The sequence below is a fragment of the Semicossyphus pulcher genome, unplaced genomic scaffold, assembly GCF_022749685.1.
Source record: "Semicossyphus pulcher isolate SPU_LCO1_2020_fin unplaced genomic scaffold, fSemPul1.0.p SCAF_25, whole genome shotgun sequence".
Classification (NCBI taxonomy): Eukaryota; Metazoa; Chordata; class Actinopteri; order Labriformes; family Labridae; genus Semicossyphus; species Semicossyphus pulcher.
In genome coordinates this window covers 8,519,412-8,546,099 of record NW_027211699.1, presented here as the reverse complement: position 1 = coordinate 8,546,099, position 26,688 = coordinate 8,519,412, and the positions used below count along the sequence as shown (strand labels likewise).

General features: G+C 44.6%; 1 protein-coding gene across 3 annotated transcripts in view; it reads left to right on the top strand.

Annotated features, from left to right (window-relative positions):
- pkn1b (protein kinase N1b) overlaps window positions 1–23,503 on the top strand; it is a 39,450-nt gene extending 15,947 nt beyond the window's left edge. The window contains exons 1-22 of one of the 3 annotated variants that reach the window (XM_069675955.1): window positions 1,844–2,195; window positions 5,585–5,885; window positions 6,494–6,639; window positions 6,735–6,855; window positions 8,730–8,875; window positions 9,648–9,861; window positions 9,952–10,146; window positions 10,436–10,545; window positions 11,604–11,747; window positions 11,993–12,068; window positions 14,750–14,891; window positions 15,171–15,267; window positions 17,427–17,512; window positions 17,823–17,895; window positions 18,031–18,122; window positions 18,241–18,417; window positions 19,998–20,060; window positions 20,149–20,225; window positions 20,320–20,462; window positions 21,480–21,587; window positions 21,985–22,065; window positions 22,151–23,503. In XM_069675955.1, the coding sequence (XP_069532056.1) occupies window positions 2,106–2,195; window positions 5,585–5,885; window positions 6,494–6,639; window positions 6,735–6,855; window positions 8,730–8,875; window positions 9,648–9,861; window positions 9,952–10,146; window positions 10,436–10,545; window positions 11,604–11,747; window positions 11,993–12,068; window positions 14,750–14,891; window positions 15,171–15,267; window positions 17,427–17,512; window positions 17,823–17,895; window positions 18,031–18,122; window positions 18,241–18,417; window positions 19,998–20,060; window positions 20,149–20,225; window positions 20,320–20,462; window positions 21,480–21,587; window positions 21,985–22,065; window positions 22,151–22,354 (2,886 nt within the window). In that variant the 5' untranslated portion in view covers window positions 1,844–2,105 and the 3' untranslated portion in view covers window positions 22,355–23,503. Of the gene's footprint in view, window positions 1–1,843; window positions 2,196–5,584; window positions 5,886–6,493; window positions 6,640–6,734; window positions 6,856–8,729; window positions 8,876–9,647; window positions 9,862–9,951; window positions 10,147–10,435; window positions 10,546–11,603; window positions 11,748–11,992; window positions 12,069–14,749; window positions 14,892–15,170; window positions 15,268–17,420; window positions 17,513–17,822; window positions 17,896–18,030; window positions 18,123–18,240; window positions 18,418–19,997; window positions 20,061–20,148; window positions 20,226–20,319; window positions 20,463–21,479; window positions 21,588–21,984; window positions 22,066–22,150 lie in introns of those variants that run through there. The other 2 variants (XM_069675954.1, XM_069675956.1) reach the window with 2 other exon arrangements.
- Window positions 23,504–26,688: the final 3,185 nt, after the last annotated feature.

Sequence of the window (26,688 nt, the reverse complement as noted above, 5' to 3'; positions counted from 1 at the left end):
TATTTAACTTCCTTTTCCTCTGGCGCAGCATGGGAGCAGAAGAAGAACTAGCTGCAGTTTGGTGCCTCTTTGTGTGTGTTTGAGCCTCTTCCTCTCTGTCAGTGAGTGTGGTACGACAGATAGAGATACAGAGCCAGAAAGGGCCATCTGCCTCACAGCCAGGGCTCGGAGGGTCAGTGACCTTGCGCCGCAGAGCGTCTGAGTCAGATAAACCCCTGACCTCGTGTGTCTGTCCCTGACAGGATGTTACACAGCAATGGAGACGTGTGTAGCTGTCAGAGGTGAGACGAGGAGCTGTGATCAGTCAGTGCTGCAGGTGTGTGATCTCTGTGAGGTGGTTGAAGCTTCCAAAAATCTACTGCTTCCTCTATGTGTGCAGTTTGCTGACATATATCAGGTGTTATATGAAGAGGACAGCTAGCTGATGAAGCCTCGTCCTTTTTGCAGCTCGTTCAGATGTCAAGTCTCTTTCAGGAGAAGGTCGAAGGTCGTGCTTCGTAGAGGGAAAAGAGGGTCAAAGATTCGAATCATAAGGGAAGCAGACACCAAGTCGACACACGCAAAGTGCAATGCAAGAGTAACCGCATGGCAGGCTGTAAACAACTCGAGCCATCAGTATTTACAAGGCTTTTATCAGGAGATGAGTTTTCTGCAGACGTCTCCTCCTTTCCAAAACTAATGGACCTGAAGATTAAAACAAGTAGAAACTCTGATGAAGCAGTTTTATGTTAAAAGTCAGTGTTTCTCCGATGCTCTGCAGAGGGGCGCTTTCTTTAGCCCTCATGGTGACTAAAACCTTCATCAAGTAAAATCTTTAAGTTAAAGTGGCTGTGATGGAAAAGTCTTATTAAGTGCATCATACAGGTAGAACATGGGACTCATTTAGGCTGAGTTTAAAGGGCCAGTTCACCGATTTTCAACCTCAGTCATATCATGCTATCATGAGGAGCTAATGCCATTATGGTAGAACAAAATGCAATTTAACTCTGTGCCTTTGGAGGGCGCTATCCGCTTCTCCAGTGGGCGCTGGAAAACCTCCGCCAGACTACGTTAAAAGGCCAGGGAGCTCGCTAAACTACACTTCCTCAATCTAGGACGCCGCCTCCAACGTCGTGTCTTGTTCAAAATCGTCAGGTTTGAAATGTCGACAGCAGATCGGAAGATGTTTTGGACGATCCAGCGGTATATTCTCGTCGTATTTCAGATTCTGTCCCGCTCTGAGTCGTCGCCTGCAGCGAAACAGTAGTATTTTTCACTCCAGCGTCTCTCGCTGGGCCGTTCCTTTCAGAGGGAGGGGCGCAAAGCATGCTGGGTGTTGTAGGAATGTAGAATGAGCGAAACCACGAGCTGTTTGTACAACTTTCTCCACAGCTTTGGCACCTTGATTACAGAGAACACCAGCTTTGACTGACAGCAAGAAGGAGCAGGAACGAATAATCAATGCTCTTATTGAAAAGCTAAATTTGATTCGACTGACAATATTTTCAGTTTGGTTCATCCTAAAATGCTTTGTCCTTTGACCCCTTATAAGTGCAGTTCATTTTCTAAATTCATCTACATGTAAATAAAGTATAAAGTGCTGCACATGTCTGCAGACATCTACTTCCACATGCACACACACAGAGGCATATCGATGGTCTGATTGATGACCACATTCTATAACAGCAGCCAGTCTCTTAACTTTGGTGACCCAGCAGCAGGAAGTGAAGTGAGCTCTCGCTCTTATGAAACCTCCTCAGTGTGTGTGTGTGTGTGTGTGTGTGTGTGTGTGTGTGTGTGTGTGTGTGTGTGTGTGTGTGTACACACAAAGTGCATGCCTCAGTCTCTATCAGGCAAAGAGCAGAACAGGAAGCAGCGAGGTGGGGCCCGGGTCTGAGCTGTTCTCTCTTCCTCCCCTCCGCCTCGTTCACTCACTCCACTTTTAGACTTTAGCTTTTGATTCCTGGCGGGAAGGACATCCTGGATTTGGAGGAGGCAGGAATAACCCTTGGTGTTGCCTGATTGGCGCTGCTGTCAGTGCGGAGTGTGTGTGTGTGTGTGTGTGTGTGTGGCGGGAGACAGAGGGTCTGGAGGGCGGCGGGAGTGACGCCGGAGGAAGGCCAAACATGGCCAGTGAGGACACACTGGAGAACCTAGCAGGGGACCTGCAGGTTGATTCCCCGGTTCACACTGAGCCGAGTGACACAGAGTCTCTGGTAAGCAGCGACCACAGCAGGCCTCAACATGGCCGTCTTCTTCTTCCATGACTGTGGCCCTTCTCTTTTCAGCCAGCTTCCTCCTTCACTTCCTGTAACAACATCTCGCATCTGACAGTGAATCACTTGTGAGTTTTATTCCTGTGATTTGGCCCCCTGTGTGATCTCGCTCCAGAGGTTCTTTGTTGTAAAACACCAGAGATTTAAGTTGCATTGTGTTGAAGAGGAGTGCGTCACAGCTCAAACTCTCCCTTCCTGTCGTTCATGGTGCGTTTCTGACTCTGCTTTCTCTTCAGCCTCGTATAGCTAAGGCCTCTGCTGCTGCTCGCACTGAGAGGCGTCTTGACGAAGGACATATGCAGTCATTTTGCCCGTGTGCTAGAGATGTACCATTATTTCCTTCCCGACACAAAGACACAAAGAGTAAAAATAATGTGCTTTTTATTAGTGGAAAAACCCTGATTGCAGACATTTTGCTTGCTTTGACTACCATTGTACTCTCCGCTAGGACTGCACTGTTGTTGTTTGTTACTGTTGCATGTTAATTAACCTGGAACCAGTTGATTTTGGGGGCTGATAAATGATGAAGTCAGATCACAGCATTGACTTACTGATACCACGTTTCAGGCAGTATTGGAGGCGGGTTTCAGTCCAGCTGTAATGTGTACGTGTCAGGCTGTGTGGTGTCAATGGTGCCAGTGTCTGACTCAAGATGAGATGTGTCTTTGGTTCTTCCACACCAAACTCAGGGTGATGTCTTTATGTGTGCTAAATGACATTGTTCCAAACTTGTGCAATGACGTCACATTGCATCAAATACGCCGTTAAACTCCTGCAGGAGCTCGCCGTGTGGTTTCCCGACTGTATTGTGTCGCAGATGGATTATGGCTTTAATGAGAGCAGAGCTGTAGTCCCGGCCTGCATGTAGCTGGATGGACACACACAGCTAAGATGTTGTAATCAGATCTGCTAAGCTGGATGCCTGGCTGCATGGTGCAGCGAAAGGCACTGAGCACCCCGTCATTATACCCGGGCAGAGGGGAGGGGACAGCGCTATGAGATCGTATGTCACAATATAAAATGAGTGTGTGACATCGTCTGTTTTAAGCCCTCGTCTTTAGGTTTATGAAGAGCATGTGTGGCTCTTGTTTGGAAATGGACACAAAACCGTATCGCTCTGCAGCAAACATACTGCATGCACATTCCTCTTGTGAGCCTGTAATGATCCGCTAAGACTGTCAGAGAGCTGGTGACTCGCCGTCAGTATATTTAGACCTTTAGTGTGGTGATGTTTTAAGGGCTTTGCAAGGTATACAGGCATTATAACATCCCCTCTGCATGAGGAACTCAGTGCCTTTATGTAAATATTGATAATGAAATACTCCTAATGATGCTGCAGCTGTTGTGCACCCGCGCCTTCTTTTTCAAAACAAAATCAATCCGTTTTTGGACTCATTTTTCAAAGCGCTGACAGCGTCTGGCTTGATAATGGGCTTTTTCCATAGCAGCAGTTATCTGACATTTGACAGCCGGCGTTTCTTGGAGACGAGCTGCAGACTGCCTTGTTCAAAGAAACACAACAAGAAGGAGCCGTCGGAGAGTCATTGAAACTCAGCATTGGTCCCAGATTATGGTGCCACCTCTGCCTGTTTGGTCATGTATCATAACGTCTGGTAGTTCAAAGATGAATTGAAAAAGCAACTGGACATGAAGTTCTTGAAGACTTTTGACTCCTCTTTGTTCTCTTTGGCGCCACCTGTGGTGATAAACGGTAATTGCAGGAGCACACGCCCCAGATATCCAGACAGTGCTGCATGTGTGACGTCCACGGTCGGCTCCGGTTGTAACGCTTGATTTTCCTGGCTGACGGTCGCTTTCCTTTTCAGACTGTTTGCTTCATCTGAGCGTCGAGTTTGTTTCTTCTTCTTTGGATTTTCACTTCTTGTTGAAGTTGTATCTGTAGTCATCCATCTTTTCTTTGTTTGTTCAGCCATAGTAGATTACTGTTTACTCGCAACACTTGCAGAGAGCGGAAAAGCAGCCGCTTAGCTCCGCCTACCCTCTCTGGCAGACCAACCACTGCTGGCTGATGGAAAACGCGTCACTAACTGGGCGATATATAGAGACTTAACAGACATTTATCTACATGAAAATGTTGGAGATTATATCTTTAAACATACTAATGACCAACAGAGGCTTATATGTCTCGCACCGTCCATCACCACTGGTCAGTTTAGAACTGAAGAAGCCTTTTGGATGAGAGGCAGAACGTTGTCCAGTTGCTCTTTGGATTAAACTTTTAACAAGTATCATAATGTAATGTTTGCTATCTTGGAGGGACTTGAGAATAGACTGTATAAATTATTGACCTAGCCACCTTGACGTCACCCACTGGTGTGTTTTGAACCTTGAGTTTAGGCCAGCACCATGTTGGTTTCTGGAGCCAGAAGTGACCATATTTGGACGAGAGGATGACGCTGGAGAAGAGCGAACGGTTAGCAAATGCAAGCTAAACAGCCTGTGGTTGTGGCTAATTCATCAACTGTGGATGAACGTAGCAGACCTGCCGCTTGCTCGCACAGATTGTAGGGAGGTGTAGCGGGAGAAGAACGACACGTTCGTACCAGAAACTAGTCATCAATACTGATGAATACTTGAATTTCACTCACTAAACTAGGATGGGATTGCTAAACTTTTTCTCCCCACATTCAGATATTTCATTCATAAGTTTACTTGAAGCTACAGGTGAGACTCTGAGAATTGAAATCACAACAAGTTTAAGTTTGTAAGTGGAGACTTGAAAAATGGGTGAAACCACTGACACTAAAAACAAGCAGCAGATCCTTGTGGTGTTTCGGGGTGAAAACCACAGAGACAAACAGACAGATTTAACGTGTGTATGTTATATTCTTACACATGTGCACTCTTCTTTATGTTTACTTGTGACCCATCCAGAGTCAGACAAGAAGCAGATTGATTTTCGTCTGCATTAATGCTCGTCTAATCTGCTGTAATCTGGTTAGTGTTGATCAGTAAGAGCCGATGTGAGCACTCAGCGCTGAATCTGCTTTGATGCATCCTCGCAGGTTTTACGTGTTGAGGATTCACTCACAGTTTCTGTTTTCATCTGCTTTCATCACAGTGTTCCTCTGCGTCAGAGCGGTGCAGGGCGACGGTCTGCAGCCTCGTCTTCTGTAACCTCAGCGGCTCTCAGCTGGAGATGTTACCTTTGATTCAGTTTCTCTTTCAACTTAAAATGAATAATCCTCTCATACACAGTGGAAATTGCAATGCACTTTTTATATTTGTACACATCCCATCACCTCCTGCCTCTTATCATCTGCCACTACCTCCATCTCCTTAACCCTCCTCTTGTTCTCCTCCTCCAGAGCGACCCAGGCGGGCTGTCGGTGCTGCAGCAGCTCGGTCTGGACCAAAACACCGACTTCTCGGACTCCAGTGTGCAGCTTCGCCTGGACGAGCACCGCGAGAGGATCCGCAGGGAGATCCGCAAGGAGTTAAAGATCAAGGAGGGAGCAGAGAACCTGCGCAGGGCCACCACCGACAAGAGGAATGCCCAGCAGGTTGACTCGCAGATCCGCGGCTCTAAGCGCAAGCTGGAGTCGCTCCACGCTCAGCTGCAGGAGCTGGACGCACACATCGTGGTCAAGGGCCCCGATGACAACAAAGGTAGAGAGTCCACCATTAAGAGGGGGTTTAAAGGCTTATTACAACTTATCCAACGTTTGTGTCCAATGTTTGGACAAAATTTAATGGCAATCCATCCAAACGTTGTCAAGACAAGACACAAGAACTTGGACCCTGTTAGTGGGGCTCTACAAAGTCAGCAAGCTCCGCCCCCTGGGGAACATGTAGTTAAGATTGTTGACATCTTTGGTGCCAGGCCGCTAGCATAGCTAAAAATATTACAATGCAATCCACTCACAGTGTTCCTCGTTAATACTTGTCTTTTACATTTGGGCTGCAGCTAAAGGCTGTCAGATATAAAATGGCTGTCAGATTTCAGAGACAGAATAATGATTGAACATTGAACAGGAACTGAATTTAAAAACATGTCTGTCAGTGGCTAAAAAAAGTAACTTCCCTTCCCTGAACTTAACTTTATTTAGACTATTTACAGACTCAAAACTGAACCACATGATATAATATAAAAACCTATTGTAGGCGTCTTCAGCTAGCATGAGTAGATTAACTTCACTTTATGCGCTAACAGAGGACATCAACCACGTGCTCCATCAGTAACCAGACCTCTTACCATCCCCCCGTCTCTTGCCCAGATACCCCGAAATCTCCAGGGTCGGTCAGTCGGACTTCAGCCAACCAGCACCGCATCGCGGCTTTGGAGCGGCAGCTAAACATTGAGCTGAAGGTGAAACAGGGAGCGGAGAACATGATCCCAATCTATGCCAATGGAGGTACCAAGGTATTCACCTCTTCTCTTACTCACTGTGTTTACTAAACTATGACCTGCAGATACCCTCTCCCTGATCTCCTCCTTCTTTTTCTGTCCCTCCACAGGACAAGAAGCTCCTCCAGACGGCTCAGCAGATGCTGCAGGACAGCAAGACAAAGATCGACATCATCCGCATGCAGATCCGAAAGGCCATGCAGGCCACGGAGCAGTCTGAGGACAGCCAAAGTACCTATCAGCCTCTATCCTCACTCTTGTCTATCAATACCCCCTTCATCCCACCTGTCGATCGTTAAGCTTATAAACACTGAATATTTTATGATGTGGGTTGTAATGGATCAATTCCTGCTTCAGAACCTCACAGTGTACAGTCTTCCAGTCAACACACACACACACACACACACATCGTCCATTACAGACCTCTCACTGGCGCAGGTTAGAGCCGTATTGATGTTCCTGCATCCCCTTGATGTTGCCCAACAACTAAAAGCCATGGCTCATTTAACAGAGGTTAGAGGGGAGGCAGGACAGATGCAGGGAGCCAGGAAGGGAGCAAGACTGAAAGGACTGAGTCAGAGATGACGGCAGAGTGAAGCCAAGGGGAGGAAGGAGTCAGAGATGAAAGAGAGACAAAGCAGAGAAGGAGGTCAGAGCAGCACAAAGAGCAACAGAGATCATGGAGAGGACAGCCAGCTGACTGAATCAGAAAAGCCTCTAAATCACCATATTCACAGGGCGGCCATTGTCCTCTGACGTCACTCTCAGGGTGGGAGGCTCACATGCTGTTATGATGTTGTACTACTGTAATCCAGCTTATAAATCCTATAAATGTAGTGTACCTGACAATCTCCTCGGGATAAAGAGCAACTGCAAAGACAATGAACTCCCGGAGCGGAATCAGGTCATATTTCAAGATACAACAGCATATCTGATAACCTATTAGCTCCAGTCAGAGAACAGCTAACGTTAGCATCCAGCCACTTATTGGATTATATTACCGTTAGCTCGGGAGCAGCTTAAAGATAATATTACCGGTTGGTTGTTTTACAAGATGTAATAGGAAAGACTTCAATTCCTTGCGAACACAATGTCTTTATAAAGATGATTTTTTTTGCCTTTTATTTATAGAGCAGCTGAAGAGAGACGTGGGGAGTAGAGAGAGTGGGGGGTGACACGCACTAAACGATTGGCAGACCGAGAGTCGAGCCTGCGCTCAGTGCGACGTGGACTGTAGCCTCTGTACATGTGGCGCCTGCTCTACAATCCGAGCTAAACCAGCGCCGTTTGCTAACAGAATCAGAGTCAGAAATACTTTATTAATCCCCGGGGGAAATCACATAATGTTAGCCAACGTAATGTTAGCTGATGTTTTCTACTTCAAAACACGGAGGGAAATCTGATCATATTTGATAACCCATTAGCTACCTTGAGACAACGGCTAATGCTAGCATTCAAGCACTTCCTATATAACATTATGTTAGCTAGCAAGTACACTAACAAGTTATTTGTTCCGAGCTAACATTATTTTAGCTGTGAATTGAAGCCTTTCCTTTTGCATTGTGTAAAACTACCACGCAGTATTATTAGCTTTCCGCCTAAGGGTCATATTATCTTGATGCTAACATCAGCTGTTGTCTGACCGTAGCTAATGGGTGATCCAGTATGTTGTTATATCTTGAAATACGACCAGATTTTCACTGCTCAGTGTCTTCAGTTGATCAATCTGGAAGCAGTGAATTGATACTGATTGTAAGAAACCCTCAATGTAAACGACTAAACAGTAGCAGTATGAGTTTATACCAGCATTTCAGCTTCATGATGTCAGAGGAAAATGGCCGCCGTGTGAATATGTTAAGTGGACACGGACAGACACAGTTAGAAACTAAGTGGTGAACATACCGGAGCATTTAGCAGGAAAGGAGACCGAAAACTAGCTATAGCTAAAGAAGCTAGTCTGAAAATTGGACCTATATTAGTTTGGTGGGAAAAAGGTCCCAGAAACTAAGAACTAAATGCCTTTGAAGTTCGGTCTTTTGCCATTCCAGTGGTTGCTTTACACCGTTCTGTTTATACAATGTTGACTAAATGTGACTGTGTCCCAGGTAAGCCGGACATGTGTGGGACGGAGCTGCGCGTGGAGGAGCTGTGGCATCACTACCGCGTGGACCACGCCATGGCCGAGGGGGCCAAGAACATGCTGCGACTGCTGGGTGCAGTAAAGGTCCAGGACAAGAAGGCCATGGCTGAGGTACGAGAGAGGAGTTATCTTAAAATACGCGGTTCCACTGTTGTGACAGTTACATGCTAAAAAAATACTCATGTGACACGTTGCAGGAGGGCTGCGGTGCATTTTTCCATTGTTTAATTACCAGTTTCACTTAACTGCAAACTTTACATGCATTCATACAGACAGCTAATGCATAAATGATAATTATAATTAACATGTATTTACACTTATAAATAGCATATTGATGAAGACGGTAGGGGAATAATATTTTCGCTTTCTTGCCCAAAGCTTGAGAAGATTGAGGCCACACTCACGTCTATAAAATATGAATAAGGCTACAGCCAGAAGCCAGTTAGCTTGAGCTGACTGCAAACAGAAAAACAACAGAGGTTCAAAGGTCCTAATAAGGCATTATGTATTCATAAGGCAGCTTATCAGATGCAGATAAGTCGATTTTGTTGCCTTTTCAGTGTTTGTGAAAAGCTAACCTTTTGTTTTTACCTAATTCACAAGAAAGGTGTTGATCTTCTCGTCCAACTCTCTCCAAGAAAGTGTGTAAGCACGTTTCCCAAAATGATTAATCTTTCTTTTAAGCACTCAAAATAACGGGAATTTATTCTTAGTTACTGTTGATCTACAGGTAAAAACAACTCCCCCTTTTTTTGTAGACTTACTTCCTACAAGTGTTTAAGTATTCTAGGTATCCCTTCTCATGTTCTCAGGTTTGTTCCACATTAAGCTCCTTTTCATTGTGACACTCACTGATTCAAACGTCATTTATTGATATCCGCAGGCTCAGTGCGGTCTGAGCGAGTCGTCCCAGCGTCTGGACCTGCTCAGGTGTTCTCTGGAGCAGAGGCTGGTGGAGCTTCCCGAGGATCATCCCAAGGCCTGCCTCATCAAGGAGGAACTCGCGTTGGCCTCCTCCTCTGCGTTCAGCTCCCGCCAGAGCACCCCCTATGTCCACAACCAGTACAGCACCCTGAGCAAACCCTCACCACTCACAGGTAGACACAGACACTACACTGTGGGGCTTCAGGCGCTGATCTTTGCTAATCAAGCTGTTTTTTTATTAAACGACTCGTGTTTCCTTCCAGGTACTCTTGAGGTGCGTCTCCTGGGCTGCACAGGGCTGCTGGAGGTGGTTCCCGGGCGGAGCAGAGGGACCCCAGCGGTTCTTCCCTCCTTCTCTCTGGGAGACGGGCGCTCCACGTTCAAACTGAGCGGCCTCTACAGCCGCAGCACCAGCAGCATGAGCCTGAAGATCCCCGGGAAGACCGACGAGCTCTCCAGTGAGTTTGTTTCTGCTCTTCCTAAACCGCCACCTTTAATTGTACTTAATTTGCAGTTGATTTAATTAGAATCTAATCTCTTCTGTATCTAACAGAAGTTTTCCCTTAACTTTTAACCTTAAAGAAGCACATTTGACCGTATTCGTTAAAACTTTCTACAGAATCCTCGTTTCCCTTCACTCACACTTCTCCCTTCTATCATTCAACTCAGTTTGACTGTTTAAATCAATAAAGAACTGTAGCTTTGGGTTAACTTGGTCAATGTTGTGCGTGTGTGTGTGTTTCACAGCGGAGGTGAGCGCCGTGCTGAAGCTGGAGAACACAGTTGTTGGTCAGACACTTTGGAAAACGGTGGGAGAGCAGGCCTGGGACCACACCTTCACTGTGGAGCTGGAGAGAGTAAGACACAGCACACTCTCAGTCTGATACATTTTAACCTCATCTAACCTGCATCTAAAGAAAATGTGCTCCATGCATCATCACAAAGATAGTCTGGACTTAGCAAAATGTGCAGAATAAACCAATTTGAACTAGATTTCTGCCCCCACACACTAAGAAGTTTAATGAGTCCTGGTTAAAGGTCTTGCAATGAGCTGTGTTAAAGTAAACTCATAGCACTTAAGTTTTCTGTCCTGGTTGTTTTGGGGACACCTGTCTGTGGTTACCCGTGGTAACAGAGAGAGTTGTTAGACACTACAGCAAACACTCCCTGAGCTGTTTTGGCAGAAATACAACAACACACATGTCGTGTGTTTGCTGTGCACCCAAACAAACTCACAAAGCTTTAATTAACAAGACCAGGTCAGAACCTCGTATGTGGCCGACCGCATCAGGTCAGTGTGCGCTTCTGTGTGTGTTACAAGGACTGTCCTTATGAGGCCGATGACAATGACAATGATCCGCTATTGCGACGTCGCAACTCTCTCTCTCTACGGCTGTGAAAGTACCGTCAGTTGGTTGTCTTGCTCAGGTGTGCAGCCTCTCACCTGTAGCTCTTCATCTAAAGGTTTCATTGTTATTTATCCCTGAAAAAATAAAACAAATCCATTAAATGTCACAAATCTTTGAGGCGCTGGTTTAGCTCAGAGACGCTCCAGTCCTTGGCTCAGCGGCTGCAGGTTCGTCTCCCGCCCTCCGCCCTTTCCTGCATGTCAATTCCCGCATTCTGCTCCCAACCTTTTCTGTCTCTCTTCAGCTGTTGTATTAATAAACGCAAAATGGCCGAATCTAAATCTAAAGATATTATCCTAAATAATTACACCTTTGAGCTACATACTGTTTTAATAGAAAAAAAGGGTTTAAACCAACAATAAGTCCTTGATATGTGTTATTTCTAACCATCATACCTGTGTCTGTAGCTATAATCCTGAAAAGGAGCTACAGACTATTATTATTAAAACAAAAACACTGATTCTGGACCAGCTATCAAACGCTCTTGTTGTTTTTTGTGTCATCAGTCCAGAGAGATGGAGATTGCGGTGTACTGGAGAGATTACCGCTCCCTGTGTGCTCTGAAATACCTGAAGCTGGAAGAGTTCCTGGACAACCAGAGACACCGGGTCAAGCTGGAGCTGGAGCCGCAGGGGCTGCTGCTGGCCGAGGTACAGGACACACACACACACAAACACACACACACAACATGTAATCCAACACAGGCTGCTTTCATACACTAAACAAACATGGCAAGTGCATGTGAGAGCGAAAGTTCAAACATATGAGCCTGTAGAGCTCCTTATAGCCGGTGTTAGTCACACTAGTATTCACAGGTAGAGACAGTGGGACTGTTTTCCACCTCACACGTACGTTAGAAGCTCTTTGTTGTTTTTACACATTGTTTCTGTGTCAGGTGACTTTCTTTAACCCGGTGATAGAGAGAGGACGACGACTTCAGAGGCAGAAGAAAGTCTTCTCCAAGCAGCACGGTATGTTCAGGTGCACACACACCGACAAGAGAAAACCCCTCATGAAGGAATTAAAACTTAGTCTAAGAAATCAAAGCCAATAAAAGGAGTTTGTTTATATTTACAGACGGAGCTTTCAAGTGTCCGTCAGGGTTCCCGCCGGTCTAATTTAATCCACACAAGTTTGTCGATTGTTGTTAGACCCTTCAGGGCTACTGTAGTGATTGTTATTCCACTTCTGTAACTCTGGTGAACTCTACAAAAGACAGCTGAGTCACAATCTCACACTCCAGGTTGTGCTGTGCTCACAATTCACATTTCATATATTGTACATCCAGTGAAACAAGAGTCTGCTGACAGTTGCTTTGGTGGCCTGTGAGAGTCTGAGGTAACAGCTTGATCGATAGTGTGCTGTAATGTTAGCTTAGATTATTCAGATCATCTGGGGTGGATTGATACCTGTAGTCAAAAGTCACTGTCATGACCCGGCTCACATGGCATGATGGAGAGGGAAACACACAGTTTAAACCGTTCAAAAAATAAAGGTTTATAACAAAAAAAGGTAAATTAAATGTACAAGGAGCATGAGGTGTGTAAGCCTGCTAGTCAGTGTGTCAGCTGAAATACGGCCGAAGCCAACTAAACAAAGTCGTTCTGCCATGCGGTGAGCACTGACGTGTAGCACGAGCAGAGAGCAGCGAGAAGAGGGAGCGCAGGTTGACGGGCAGCTTGTAAATGCACCTGGCAGACTGAGCAGACACTCCCAGGTGCGACGAAACCCCGCCCACCAGTAACCAGTAAAGTGAAAAGCAACAAAAACCAGCACTTGTGGATGCCTCTTGTCCAATCAGATGACTTGGTCGGGACTAACTGTTGTATATATTGAGGAATCCTGGCTTTTAGTCCAACCAGAGTATGGTTTAATCTAAATTTCCCACAATGCAACTGCTTCTTAAATGTTAATTTGTTGTAATGCAGGCTTTCTGTTTTTAGATATTTAGTGTCCAAGGATAGTTACTCTGATGACATCACGGTGACATCATCAGGGTTCATTTAATATTTAGTAGAGCTCCTTTCGGGGGAACAGGAGACATTTTATAAATGTTTATTATTGACTGAGAAGTTCTAACAGTGACGAGAAAACTTAACTTCATGTGTAAAATCTAACAAATTTAAAGCAAACCAAAGACATGAATGAGCACTAACTGAAGTTGGTAATCACTGTGCCTTCATGTAGAGGCGGGTGCTCTGCCACAGCATGTTTGTGGAAAAGGACGGAGATCAGCGAACCTGCCAAATGCAGTTTCAGTAAAATCAATATAATAATTATAAAGAGTAATAAATGAATGAACTCTGAATCAGTAAGCCACCTGAGGTCATTTTATTTTAGCATATATCCTCATGACTTTTTCTCTCCAGGGTTTATTTAGTTTGAGATTCTGAGTCGTTCCCAGAGTTATAAGCTGAAGGGGTTGAGAAGTGCTGCTGCAGATAGATTATAAATGGCTTCTGGTATTTTCTGGAACTGGGTTTATAAACATTTACTGGAAATGCAAACCCGGGTCATGCAGCCCGGCTCAGCCGCCTCACGTCATTAAGGCTGCAGGAGGCTTTCCTCCATCTGTCGCACATTAACAAGGTGATGGAGGCATCATTTTCAGCCTCAGAAACACACTTGACGCACTTTATTTATAATGTTGATTTTATCCATATATTCTGTTTTTACTATTATTATCAAGTGACTTTTATTCACGTCTCATAATTCTGGCATTCTGTCCCTGTTTTCATGTTCATTCGGTCTATTTTCATGTGAAGCACTCGGCGTGTAATTTCCATAATGTAATTACAATAAATAAAGAAAATATATAAAAAGGGAACATGTAGTATACTTACAAAATACTTTTAGGGTAGTACGATTTACATAGATACAGTAAATGTTAGTGCAAGTTGATGTAGTTATTTAAAAACACTGAAGTGCTGCTGAGGGAGAAATGTCTTGTTTGTAAAGTTGTAATATATTTATGCTTTATTTACATGTAGCACACAAAATCCAGATGTGCTATAAAAATACTTAAAGGGGGTGTTATGCTAATTTCAAGCTTCATATTTCACTCTGATACCTGTGGAGTAGCTTAGCATAGTTTACAGTTAAAAAAACCTCCTCATGTGTCTCACACTGGTGCTCTGTGCAGGCCCTCATACAGCCTGAAACCACTCAGTCAGCTCTGTCCCTTTAAGAAACCCCGCCCCTACAAGCCCACTTTCTCCTGATTGGCCAGCTCTCCGAAAGCCTGCTGAGGCTGCACTTTGTGACATCACAAAGTGAAACCTGGCGTTCACAGCGGCCTGCAGACTGAGCTGAGCAGCCTGGGGATTACTCCAACATACTTTAACCTACAGATGTGAAACTTCACCCACGTTGAGTTTGGACATCCAACATTGTAACATTTTATAAATGTCTTAAAATGTGAAACCGCATAATACTTCCTCTTTAATACATTTTTAGTACGTTAAAATTCACTTCTTTGTTACCTGGAAAATCACTAATTCTTGTATGAAGGTTTTAAACAAAGACATTGTTTTTTAATTATTTGGTGCTGAAGTTGAAAACTCCTAATTTCCTTTTATCTAATGTAGTAGTGAGACGTAACAACAGCCCTTTGTCTTTTATTCATCCGGTTCTGTTCCACTGCGTGTTTCAGGTAAAGCCTTCCTGCGTGCTCGTCAGATGAACGTGGACATCGCGACGTGGGTCCGCCTGCTGAGGAACGCCATCCCCACTGGAAGCAACGCACCTGCTTACACACCTAGTTTCACGAGCAACACACTCTCACACAGCACAGGGTAGGTAACCGCTGTGTGCCTGCTGCGCTTTAGTCAAATAAAATAGATAGTAGATTAATAACCTAACTAGAATAAGAAAAAAATTGTCAAAATATGTTTATTCCTTCTCCTTGTCTTCTTCTTAACAACGAATCCATCCGTACATTTCATGGACAATCACAATCATGTTAAAAACCCTGATATCCACCCAAACGTTTCATCAGCTATCACAGAAAAGTGCTTTAATATTTGCCTCAGTAACAGGAAAGCTGATCTGTTTTCTGTTTGTGTGGGTTACAGAGAAATCTCAGTGGAGAAGCTGAACATAGAAAGCAACTCTCCTCCCAAAGCTGAAATCAGGAAGTTTCAAGACGTTGTGGACGCACCTGCTCTTTTGGTGAGTAACAGAGAAAGAGGGAAGGAGGCCAAAGACTGAGTGAAGCAGACAGAGGAGGGAAAGATGGGAATCTTTACACTATCATGTTACTCTTTAGCTCACTTCTGACCCGCAGAGTTTGGCTTGGAAACAGAGCTGCAGTCACGGGCCGCTGAGCTGCGCGGTGCAGTGAAATCTAAGACAGGGCAGGGGCCTGACAGGACAGAGAGAAGGACAGGGTGAATAATTAGAGGAATGGAGGACTGAGAACTCAGGGAGACAGCTTTAATGAGACACAATTGGATGGAGGGGGAGCTTTAATTCGATCAAGGCCAAATCCGCGTTAGTTTCCCAGCGTGAAGAAAACAATCTGCAGAGGGCGATAATGTGGGAGAGGTGGCGTGAGGAGAACCACGGAGGGGAAGTGCTTTAGAGGAAGAGAAAGAAAAAGGGACAGAAGACGATGCAACGTTTTTTTATTCCACTGATCTGAAGGTGAAGGTGAAGCTAAAGCTGATAGCCGCTAACAATTCCTGTTGACATCAAAAGTAACCCTTGTTTATTGTCCTTCAAATTTACACTTCCTGTTTTTTTTCATGCTCGTTCTGCCCCTTTTGTGCACACAAACATTCCTTTAAATCACATTTACTTTTTCTGTACTTTTTACTTTAATTTAAACTTTAACTTAATTCTTTTTTAAAGTTTGAAATTGACCTATTTGGGTTTTATGTTGTTTCCTTAACCGTGTGATACTCCCTCACACTAAGTATTGATGGAAGAATAAGTAAACAACAAAAAGTGTGTAATGAAGCATGGTTTAAGATTTCCTCGGTTTTATACAGTTTAATTATGTTACATGATTTTGGCATCTTTGCTTTGACCTGATTTATAGATATTGTAACGGTTAGACCGGGTGCCGGGGTGCCTGTTAGGTTTACAGCCTAACGATCCTGAATTCAGGATTTGTGAGTCAATATCTCGTTTTCTAAGAAAGTCAACCGTACAAAGGAAGAAAAAACATCTAGAACCCAAAATAAACATAACTAAACAGCAACAGAGACACTCAACAAACGTCAAAAGTCAATGAAACGTAAATGTTTATTATTTGTTAAGCGAAAACAAAGACCAAAGAGAAGCGTTCCTTGCTGTAGTTCAAATCCAGTCCGTGATTTTTCTCCAACACTCCATAACCAATAAACTCAAAAATAAGACAGCAGGATAATCAATAGTCTATTCAGTTCAGTTCAGTGCATTTAAACGTAAAACAACATTCCAGTCAGTCAGTCTCCGTCTCAGCAGCTGCTGTATTTCCACAGTCAGGAATCAACTCCACAGGCTTTACATTCCGGATATTCCCGTGAATATGAACGGAACGGTAACCCAAACACAGACATAAAACGGACAAAAACGAATACCGCTTCGGTGAAACAGGCGCACCTCTCTGTTGTTGTACGCAGACACCTTGGAGGCCCACGACGTCTTCATTTAAGGAACATTGAATGAATGAAGTTCCGTTCACGAGTTGAGGCGTGTCAGAGACATGTTGGGGTGTGCATCCAATATTTGATACGTTTTAGAAGACATGCGTATAAATTATGCACAAAATAAAAACAGTAATGGGCCGAGCATCGAGCCTTGAGGAACGCCAAAAGTAACTTTCAGTAATGTAACTCATATTATATTGTAATAACTGAAAGTAGGCTTATTTTGTTAATGTTTTTGTTAATTCTTATTCTCTGATAAACGCACTGCATTTTGGGTCTTTTGCAACGTGTCTGACATCACAGTGCTCCGTTACGTTCGTGCCAATAAAGCAGATTTGGATTTTAGGGACCAGAGCGGAAGACGGGCACAGAATTAGAGAAGCGGAGATGGCCTGTGGCAGATGGTGTGATCAACGGGGCTGAAGTATTATGGGATTAATTACACTGATGTTTTTTAGGGAAGTAATTAGCTGTGAGGAAGGAGCAGAGGGGACAGGAAGAGGGGAGGAGTGAGACTATTGGCCAGCAGGGGATCTGGGAACTGGCCATGATGAGTTCAGTGTCTGTCTGTTCGACTGAAGGTCGTTACAGATGTTGGGAAGCATTTCTGTCCTCCTTTCTTACTTGTTTTCGTCACTCTTGTTCTGTTCATCCTCTCCCTCCCTCCTTCGTCTGTGTGGTGTTTCACAGGAACAGACGCCGGTGATTGAACCCCCGTCCACACCGGATGTCCCTGTTCACGAGCAGCCAACCAGATCGCTGTCCCAGAACTCTTTACGCAGGTGAACAAACACACAGAGACCTGTCTCTATCTCACACATACACATAGAAAACACACCTGACCTAAGAATATCATTTTACAATAAGGCCAACACAGCTTGACACCAGAGACACACCCACCACCCACACAGACAATCTGGTCCTGTGTTAGAGCCTCTCTGTGCCGAGTCATCATTAATGTGGATTACAGCATATGTCGCTCAGAATGAGGCTCCCCAAACACAGAATGAACACTGTCACGTATGAGACGTACGTAAATATGACATTCTGTTGCATACACAGCCCATAATCTGCCTTTAATCTGTCTCTCAGACCGAGCGGAGGCTCGCTCTGCCTGCAGGACTTCAAGCTGATAGCCGTGCTCGGGAGGGGACACTTTGGGAAGGTACTCAAACTTCCTTCCTCACAGGCTCGCTCAAAATGTTTAAAATCATCAAAAGAAAAAGTCCCCAACAAATGCACTGTCCTCGGTTTTGGGTCTGTGAATGACATCTGATGACTAATCTCTTAATGTCTTCAGGTGTTACTGTCGGAGTACAAGCGGACAGGCAGCCTGTACGCCATCAAAGCCCTGAAGAAGGGAGACATCGTTGCGAGGGATGAAGTGGAAAGGTAACTCAGTCTCAGCTACGATGAAGCTCGATCGCCTCATAGCTACATCTTGTAAAGTTTTAACTGTCTCATACGCCCCCCATCCCCCTCCCCGTCCCCTCTGTCTGTCTGTCTCCAGTCTGATGTGTGAGAAGCGGATCTTTGAGACCGTCAACGGCTCCCACCACCCCTTCCTGGTCAACCTGTTTGCATGTTTCCAGACGCCAGAACATGTGTGTTTTGTCATGGAGTACACGGCAGGAGGGGACCTCATGATGCACATACATGCCGACGTCTTTTCTGAGCCACGTGCTGTGTGAGTTCTGCTGTGTGTGTGTGTGTGTGTGTGTGTGTGTGTGTGTGTGTGTGTGTGTGTGTGTGTGTGTGTGTGTGTGTGTGTGTGTGTGTGTGTGTGTGTGTGTGTGTGTGTTAAAGAGAAGAGACAGGTGTTCTGCAGAAAAGTTCTGCTTGTCTGTGTCTGAGTATCCATTAATGTATGTAGAGTCAGTTTGCTGCGGTAGGACTGGGCGATAAAGTTTTGACTTTTTGTACTCGATATGGAGAAATAGATCAAACAGACATCACACAGCAAAAATAGCGACACCAGCGAGTAAGTCTGCAGAAAAGCAACAGTGGGAGAGAACTCCTGTTGTTGTCCAAAAAGATAACACGTCAATTATATGCATGTTAGCTGCAGCTTGGCCTGCAGGACACCTCAACATCTGATGAGACACAGATATTTCACCTTAAGCTGCTCTATTTATGGTTTTTACAGGTTTTAATTAGCAGGTCTGTTTGTTTTGAAGTGGAGAATTAAGCGAATAACTCAGCCCACGTTAATAAACGATTAACACCATAGAAATCAATCTGAGCAGCAGCTCAGCTCTCAGCTCCTCCTGAGGTCCCGTCTGTTTAAGAACGTCTGAGGACACAGACATTAAACTCCTTTATTCTGTGTTTTTACCACCTTGTTTGTACGTTTTGAAGTCAAGGAGACAGAATCCTTCTAAACAATATAAACTAAAGCAGGCCGTCTCCAACATGTTTTCAGCTGAGAGCTACTTTGAAAAAATGAAAGCGGCCAGCAGCTGCTTGCATCACATCGCTGTAACTGTCCACTGAAGCGTTGGTACCACAGATGAGGCGCACACACATGTCCTTCCTACTCGCCGTGGAAACAGTGTGTTTTCTGCTTTTTCTGGGCGTGGCCACGTTCACTGTCCGTCATAGATCTGCTGAACAGGCTAACAGCACCGAACTCCTCACTTTAACTAGCGTGCAGCATCACTGACCCGACCTGTTGATGGAGGTCGCTGCAGCATTGGTGCGGTTCAGACCTTGACAAACTTGCCAGGAGCATCACTGTTTTTTATTGACAGCTGATCGGCCTATCCTCTTATTTTGTGTTGGAGGGGGCGGGACATCTGTGGGTTTGATTGAGTTGAAGTAGGAAGAAGCTTTCAAGGTGTATTTATTGTCTGTGAACTTCTTGGCGCGCTACTAAAATCCAGGCCGCTCATGAGCTACCTGTTGGAGACCCCGGTACTAAAGACATCCTAATGCAAAAACAAGCCACGCCTCCAGAAACAAACGCACCTCTGCAGCCCCTCTGCACATCCTGTGTTTGCAGAGTTGCAGATTTTTAACCTGAAACTGCTTTATTTAGTCTTTTATTGGTTTTAATTATCTTTACTTAAAAGAAAAGTGAAATAAGGGAACCAGCTGGTTTCTTTGGGCCTCTGCATTATCTGGATACTCCTCAAACTGGCGCCATTATCAATACAATTAGTGCTACTTATTGTTATTGATGAATAACGAGAAAATGATTGCAGTCATATATTTTGTAGCCTCATGTAGAAGCGTGTATGTTGAGATCTTTGCTTTGCTCATCAACAGGTTCTACTCAGCCTGTGTGGTGTTGGGTCTGCAGTTCCTTCATGAACACAAGATCGTTTATCGGTGAGTTCTTGTCTCTGTTTTCGCCTGCACAGAGATTAAACTGAACACAGTGATCAATATGTGGCATAAAACCCTCTCTCTTTGTCAGGGATCTGAAGTTGGACAACTTGCTGCTGGACACAGATGGGTTTGTGAAGATAGCAGACTTTGGGCTCTGTAAAGAAGGTAGAAGTCCATTATTTATTCATCACATCGGCACATTAATATGTCTCTCACCACCCCCGCAGTCAGTGACCCCCGTGTGACTCTTCTCTCTGAGGTATGGGTTATGGAGACAGGACCAGTACCTTCTGTGGGACCCCTGAGTTTCTGGCCCCGGAGGTGCTGACGGACACGTCGTACACCAGAGCAGTGGACTGGTGGGGGCTCGGGGTGCTCGTCTACGAGATGTTGGTCGGTGAGGTAAGAACACAGAGAGTATTTAAAGTTACTTTCATGATATCTATCACAAAGTCTGTCCCTGCGTCTGTAAAGATTTCAGTTAACATTCAGGACAGTTTTGAGGAATCTGCTCTCTCACTCTTTTGACAAAAGTTCGATTAGAGATCGATTCCTCTCTCGTGTTTGATGAATATGAAGCTTCCACCAGCAGCTGGTTAGCTTAGTTTAGCACAAAAGGGAAACAGCTAGCCCGGTGCCATCCGCAAGTTACCACTAACCAGCACTGAGTGTGTTTAATCTGGACAGTTAAGAAACGTTGCTACAGGGGGGCAATGTGACCGACTATTTCCAGCATCAAGTGGAGACTCCAGGAAGTTACTCGTGCATCATGTCCAGATCAGGAATGACCACAGGGACGTCAGAGTAACAAGACCGTGATTATCTCGAAGATTTCAGTTTCATTCTCTTTGGCGGCACCTATGGCAATAAACGGTAATTGCAGGAGCACACTTCCCAGATATCCAGACAGGGCTGCATGTGTGACGTCCACGGTCGGCTCCGGTTGTAACTCTTGATTTTCCTGGCTGACGGTCGCTTTCCTTTTCAGACTGTTTGCTTCATCTGAGCGTCCAGTTTGTTTCTTTTTCTTTGGATTTTCACTTCTTGTTGAAGTTGTATCTGTAGTCATCCATCTTTTCTTTGTTTGTTCAGCCATAGTAGATTACTGTTTACTCGCAACACTTGCAGAGAGCGGAAAAGCAGCCGCTTAGCTCCGCCTACCCTCTCTGGCAGACCAACCACTGCTGGCTGATGGAAAACGCGTCACTAACTGGGCGCTGCTTGTGATTTTTTCCACAAATCTCACCACAGACATCTAGTCAAAAGCAAAGGCTTTCATCAGTGGGCCATAGGCTCAGTCACCATTGTGTTACCTCATTGGGCGATAGATCGTGACTTAACATTTATCAAATATAAAAGGTGTTAAAGTGATAATCTGGAAGATTTTCATGTAAGTAAATGTCTGTTGTTTTCTTTCAGTCTCCGTTCCCCGGTGACGATGAGGAGGAGGTTTTCGACAGCATTGTGAACGATGAAGTGCGCTACCCTCGCTTCCTCTCCACCGAAGCCATCGGCATCATGAGACGGGTGAGTCTGCGCTCAGTTACTCAAAACAGCTGTGTCACTTCCTGTTCCTGCCCAGTCTCACTTTTTCTTACGTCTTAACAAATAAATCTCTTTTATTGCTGACAGACGGACTCTCCTTTTCTCCCTGGCTTTGACTCTTATTTGGGGAGATTATAGATCATGAAAAGAAAGATGTGTTTTATATATGAAGAAAGTTGTTTATGCTTCTTACAACATTTTAAATTAGTGAATCAGAAAATCAGCAACAAGTTTAAAGTGATTCAAGTGAGGAGAGAGGAATCATCGAATAAGAGACTTTAGAAGCAGCCACAGACTCTTACTTTATAATTAGACTAAAATAAGAAGAGCTCGACTAAACATGTTTGTTTGTTACTTCCTGTTTTTGTGCTGTCTTCAGTTGTTGAGAAGGAATCCTGAAAAACGTCTCGGCTCCGGAGAAAAAGACGCTGAAGATGTTAAAAAACAACCTTTCTTCAGGGTGAGTCCAGTTTGTAACCTTCCTGTAGCTGTCGGAGTAACTGAGAGTGCGTCTGTGTGAGAAACTAAATGTACGTCTCGTTCAGGGGATGGACTGGGAGGCTCTCCTCCAGAGGAAGGTCCCGCCCCCGTTCGTCCCAACCATCGGAGGAAAAGAGGACATCAGCAACTTCGACGTGGAGTTCACCGCTGAGGCTCCTGCCCTCACGCCGCCCCGCGAGCGCCGCACCCTCTCCCGCAAGGAGCAGGACCACTTCAAGGATTTTGACTACATCTCCGACCTCTGCTAGGGTCAGAGGTCAGGGGTCACATGGTTACTAGCTGCCCACTGCCGGCCGCAGACTCTGAAAGGAGACTGAGAAGTGACGGCTGACTCTCTGTCCCGTACATGAGGGAGGAACTGGTGAGAGGCGAGGATGACTCTCTGAATGTGTGTGTGTTTGCGGTGGGATGACGGACCCGCAGGGCCGAGCGCGTGTGAGCGGGGATCAGCGGAGTGTGATCGCGTGATGCGCACATGCAGTGTCACAGATCTGCCAGAGGTCAGCAGATCTGTGACACTGCGAGGCTTTTAGAGGAGGAGGAGGAAGTCGTGATGATAATCCAGATTATGTAAGAGATGGACGGACGCTGCTGTTTGTTCTGCCTGGCAACAAGAAGAGTGAAAAAATATAATCGCACTGAAACCCTCAGAGAGCCGATAAGTCATGAAGAGTGATTATTCTGACAGGAAGCAGTTTGTCTCTTTCCTTCTGTCACTTCCTGTAGTCTCGTCTCTTTATCTCTGCTGTTTGTTGCTGCTACAGATGGTGTGTTTCGCTGTGTTCGGTGTCCCTGCCTCAGTCATGAATGTACTCATGTCAGCTGCAATCATGCACCAACCCAACATGAACACAAGGGGGAGCCAGAGGAACGAGAGCACTCTGCTTATGAGGATGCAGAGCACAGAGGGAGAGGAGCTGCGTGTGTGTCCGTGTTCAATCATTTCTTTTCGCTGTCTTTCGGTACAAACAGATTTTAACTACAATCATTTTTCAATGACCAAAAGCTTTTACAGATTTTGTTCTTTTTTTGTGATTTATAGTTTTTCCCATCTGTGTTTCCTCCTCTGTCATTTGCTGGTGAAATGTGTTGGAACTGTGACTCAGTAAAGATGTGAATCCAACACAGACGCACTCATCGGTTATTCTCTTTGGAGCTTTTTATTCGGTTCATTAACACTTGTGCAAAGAAAAACATCTTGACATCGAGCTTTGTCTCTTAATCCTCTCTACTGTTTCACATTGTGCTTGGTATCTGCAGCAGCGCGGCTCTAAGGCCTGCGTCCTCCATCTGTCGGTCGGTATAGCACTTTGGCCTAGACTGAAATATCATTGAATTTTGTTCAGACAGTGGTGCCCACAATTTTAATCCTTTTGAACTTTCCTCTGGCGCCACCATGAGGTTGACATTTGTGCTTCAGAGTGAAACTATTGGATGGATTGCTCCTGCCTTGTTAGGCCACAAGGCGCCCGGGTAGCTCACCTGGTAGAGCATTGGCCCCATGTATAGCAGTGCAGCAGAGTCGGTTCAGTGTCCTTTGCTGCATATTTCCACATTGTCCGTCTCTCTTCAACTTTCCCTTTAAATAAATTTTAAAAAAATCTTTAAAAGAAACAAAAACATCGACATCAGCCTCAACTTCACATTGTGTTTAAAGCTTAGCAGCAAAAGTTAGAATGCTAACATGCTAACATCCATTTAGTATTAAAGTCAAACCACATCTGTGCCTCTGAACATCCACACACAGCTGCTGGCATGACCGTGGCTCATAAGGCCTTTTGTAAGCTCTATAGTAAACTGTCTAAAGTACATAAAGGCTGTGTTCAAAATTGCATACCATACAAGCAGTACGTACTAATTGGGCCAAAATGCAGTATGTAGTATGCAAACAAAGCACATTTTAAAAATGGCAGACGGCAGCGGCATTCGAGCAGAAGGGGGCGCTATAGCTAAAGAAGCAGCGGTTTGCTTTTAGCAGGCTGTTGTTTACATCCGCTTTCCAAAACAGGAAACAGGCGTCTAAATACATTTAAACAGCTCCGTACTACAAACTACCGCCGAATGCAGCCTGCAGTGTGTCGTATATAGTATGCGATTTGTATTGAGGGTGCGTCCATCACTTCTTCAGCTCGTTTAACGGCTCTTAAGCTGCACACAGAGTGAGGTGGGGGATGCAGATTTCCTCTTTAATGAATCAAAAGGGTGTTTTGGGCCGAACATGAATCAAATCTACCAAACTTTTAAAGCAGGTGCTCTGCATGTAGCACATTGCTAGTTCTGTGGCCACAGGTTGGATTTGAATTTATGAAATATTAAGAAGCAAAGATTGAGCTTACATCTTCTGCAGCAGAAACTTTGTTGCTAAATCTCCAGACATGCCAACGGAATCAGTCACGATCTAATGTTGATTAACTTTCTGCAACAGGCAGTGACAGCTGCTCTGCACCGTGTTTCAGGAAGTGCTGAATGTTTCTAAGCTTCTTTGACTGTGTTAGTTTTCCACAGAAGTTCAGCTGGATGCTCGTGGAGAGCAAAGGTCACTCTGACCCAGGACAGGTAATCAATGGTTGGATTTTGCATTGCAGACGAATGGTTTAAATGTAATATGAGTTCTCACAATGTCTCGCCAGCTGTGCAGCCAAATATTTTCCATCTCTGAGAACAGCAGGGAGATAGTTCGATGTTCAAGCTCAAGTGGAGTTATTGCTCGTGGAGGCCGGGTCCCAGCTGTGATTATTAATGGTCTCCTGAAATGATCATCTCAAACATTCTTGGAGTTATTTACGTGAATAAAACTGAGCAAAGCAGGAATGCAGACAAATACGCACATGAAACACACACACACACACACACACACACACACACACACACTCTTAAAAAAACCCTCAAAAACAAGCAAGAAATCTGAATCGTGGTCCTGTTAGAGTAAACTAGACGTTAAGCAGGTTATGCTTTCGTACGTTTTTACCCTGTGACTGACAAACAGCTGGGGATCAATAAAGGTCTTATCTTAACCTGCAAAATGTTTTATTCAGATTTTAGTTTAACTTTAAGACACTCGGAGGAGTCAACTGCTGAAGTGTTTTCTTTAATACGTCGCAAAAATTAGCATCACAGTTAATATTACAGGTACCGTGACTTATGGATCTACCTTGCTAACCAAGCAAGTACCACTGTTAGCTGATAACTTAGCATTTCCTCTCCCCTCTCCAACCCCAACCTCTCGTCCAGCTAAGGAGCTCCTTATTAAAGTCTGTATTAAACCCAGCGCCCCTCACGACCACGTCTCCATCCAGAGCCCCTCCTCCTCGACTGTAGCACATGCTAATGTCACCATGCTAACTGTAATAATATCCTCAGAATGACTCCTAAAGCCTCTAAAATCATCCAGCAGGCGACCGCCGACACTCCCATCACAGACAAACAACCTCAGACAGCCCTCTGAAAAAAATCACAGTCAACAGTCATCACATCAACAGTAAAAGCTTTGTTGCTAAAACCTTCTCATGGACTTATGTTCTTGATGTTGTGTTATGTGGTTAAATTTGTGTTGCGTGCAGGCGTGTAACAACAAGAAGGAGCCAGACAGGGTTAGCACAGACACTGATACCTGCTAATTACCGCTAATGACATGTCAACATAATTCTAGATTCACTCACAGAAAAGGCTAGAGCAAAGACTTCTTAGGTTACAATAAAAATACACAGAAAGCCAGAATATTTGTCTGATAATTACATGAAAAAAAACTCAACAGTCAGCCAATTTAACCAACTGAGGGCGGAGCTTTGATGCTAATTTTAAGATTATGGTTAATAATGCAGCAGAGTTATTAAACAACTGTCAAGCACCCATGAAATACTGAAGATGGTGAGCCCAAAAAGGCCGTCTTAAAAATGCTAACAGTCTTAGCTAACAGATGCTAACAGAGAGAATCAAAAAGAGGGGTCGTCTTATATTCGGACCACATATGGTATTCATAATTTTTAGGGTTAGTAAACATGTTTAACAATTTAACATGGCGTGTAATGGGGTTTGACTCGCTTTTGGAGCCAGCCTCTAGTGGCCACCTGAGGAACTGCAGCTATTCAAAGTGTTACATTGGCTTCATTTCTGAGCCCTGGAGGATGACAGAAGTGTCGTGCCTTTAAAATATGACAGAGTTTATGTTCATGTCGCTGCTGATTGAGGAAAAACCCACAAATGAAACGCTCACTGTTTTGGGATGCTGCGTTTAACACTTGTCATGAAGGTTATCCGGGGTCAAGTTCAACCTGTAGACTAACGATGACACACAACCAGCTGTGACCACCACTGTAAAGCTCGCACAGTTATACGTACGGCCAACTGTGGACGCACAAGAGCTGTGAGCATAGAAGTGTTTCCAGGCTGAGTTGTTTTCTCTTTGACCGGTGCTCCAACATGATGTCCAATCAAAAATTGCCCCATGGGAAATGGTGTTTTAATGGCCTGAAATCATCCAACACACAACACAACATGGACTCAGCTGGTTTTTGGAAACAAACATTTTTACTGAAAGGTTGAATTAATTGAAAATATCCTCCATGTGGTTAGTGTCTCAGAT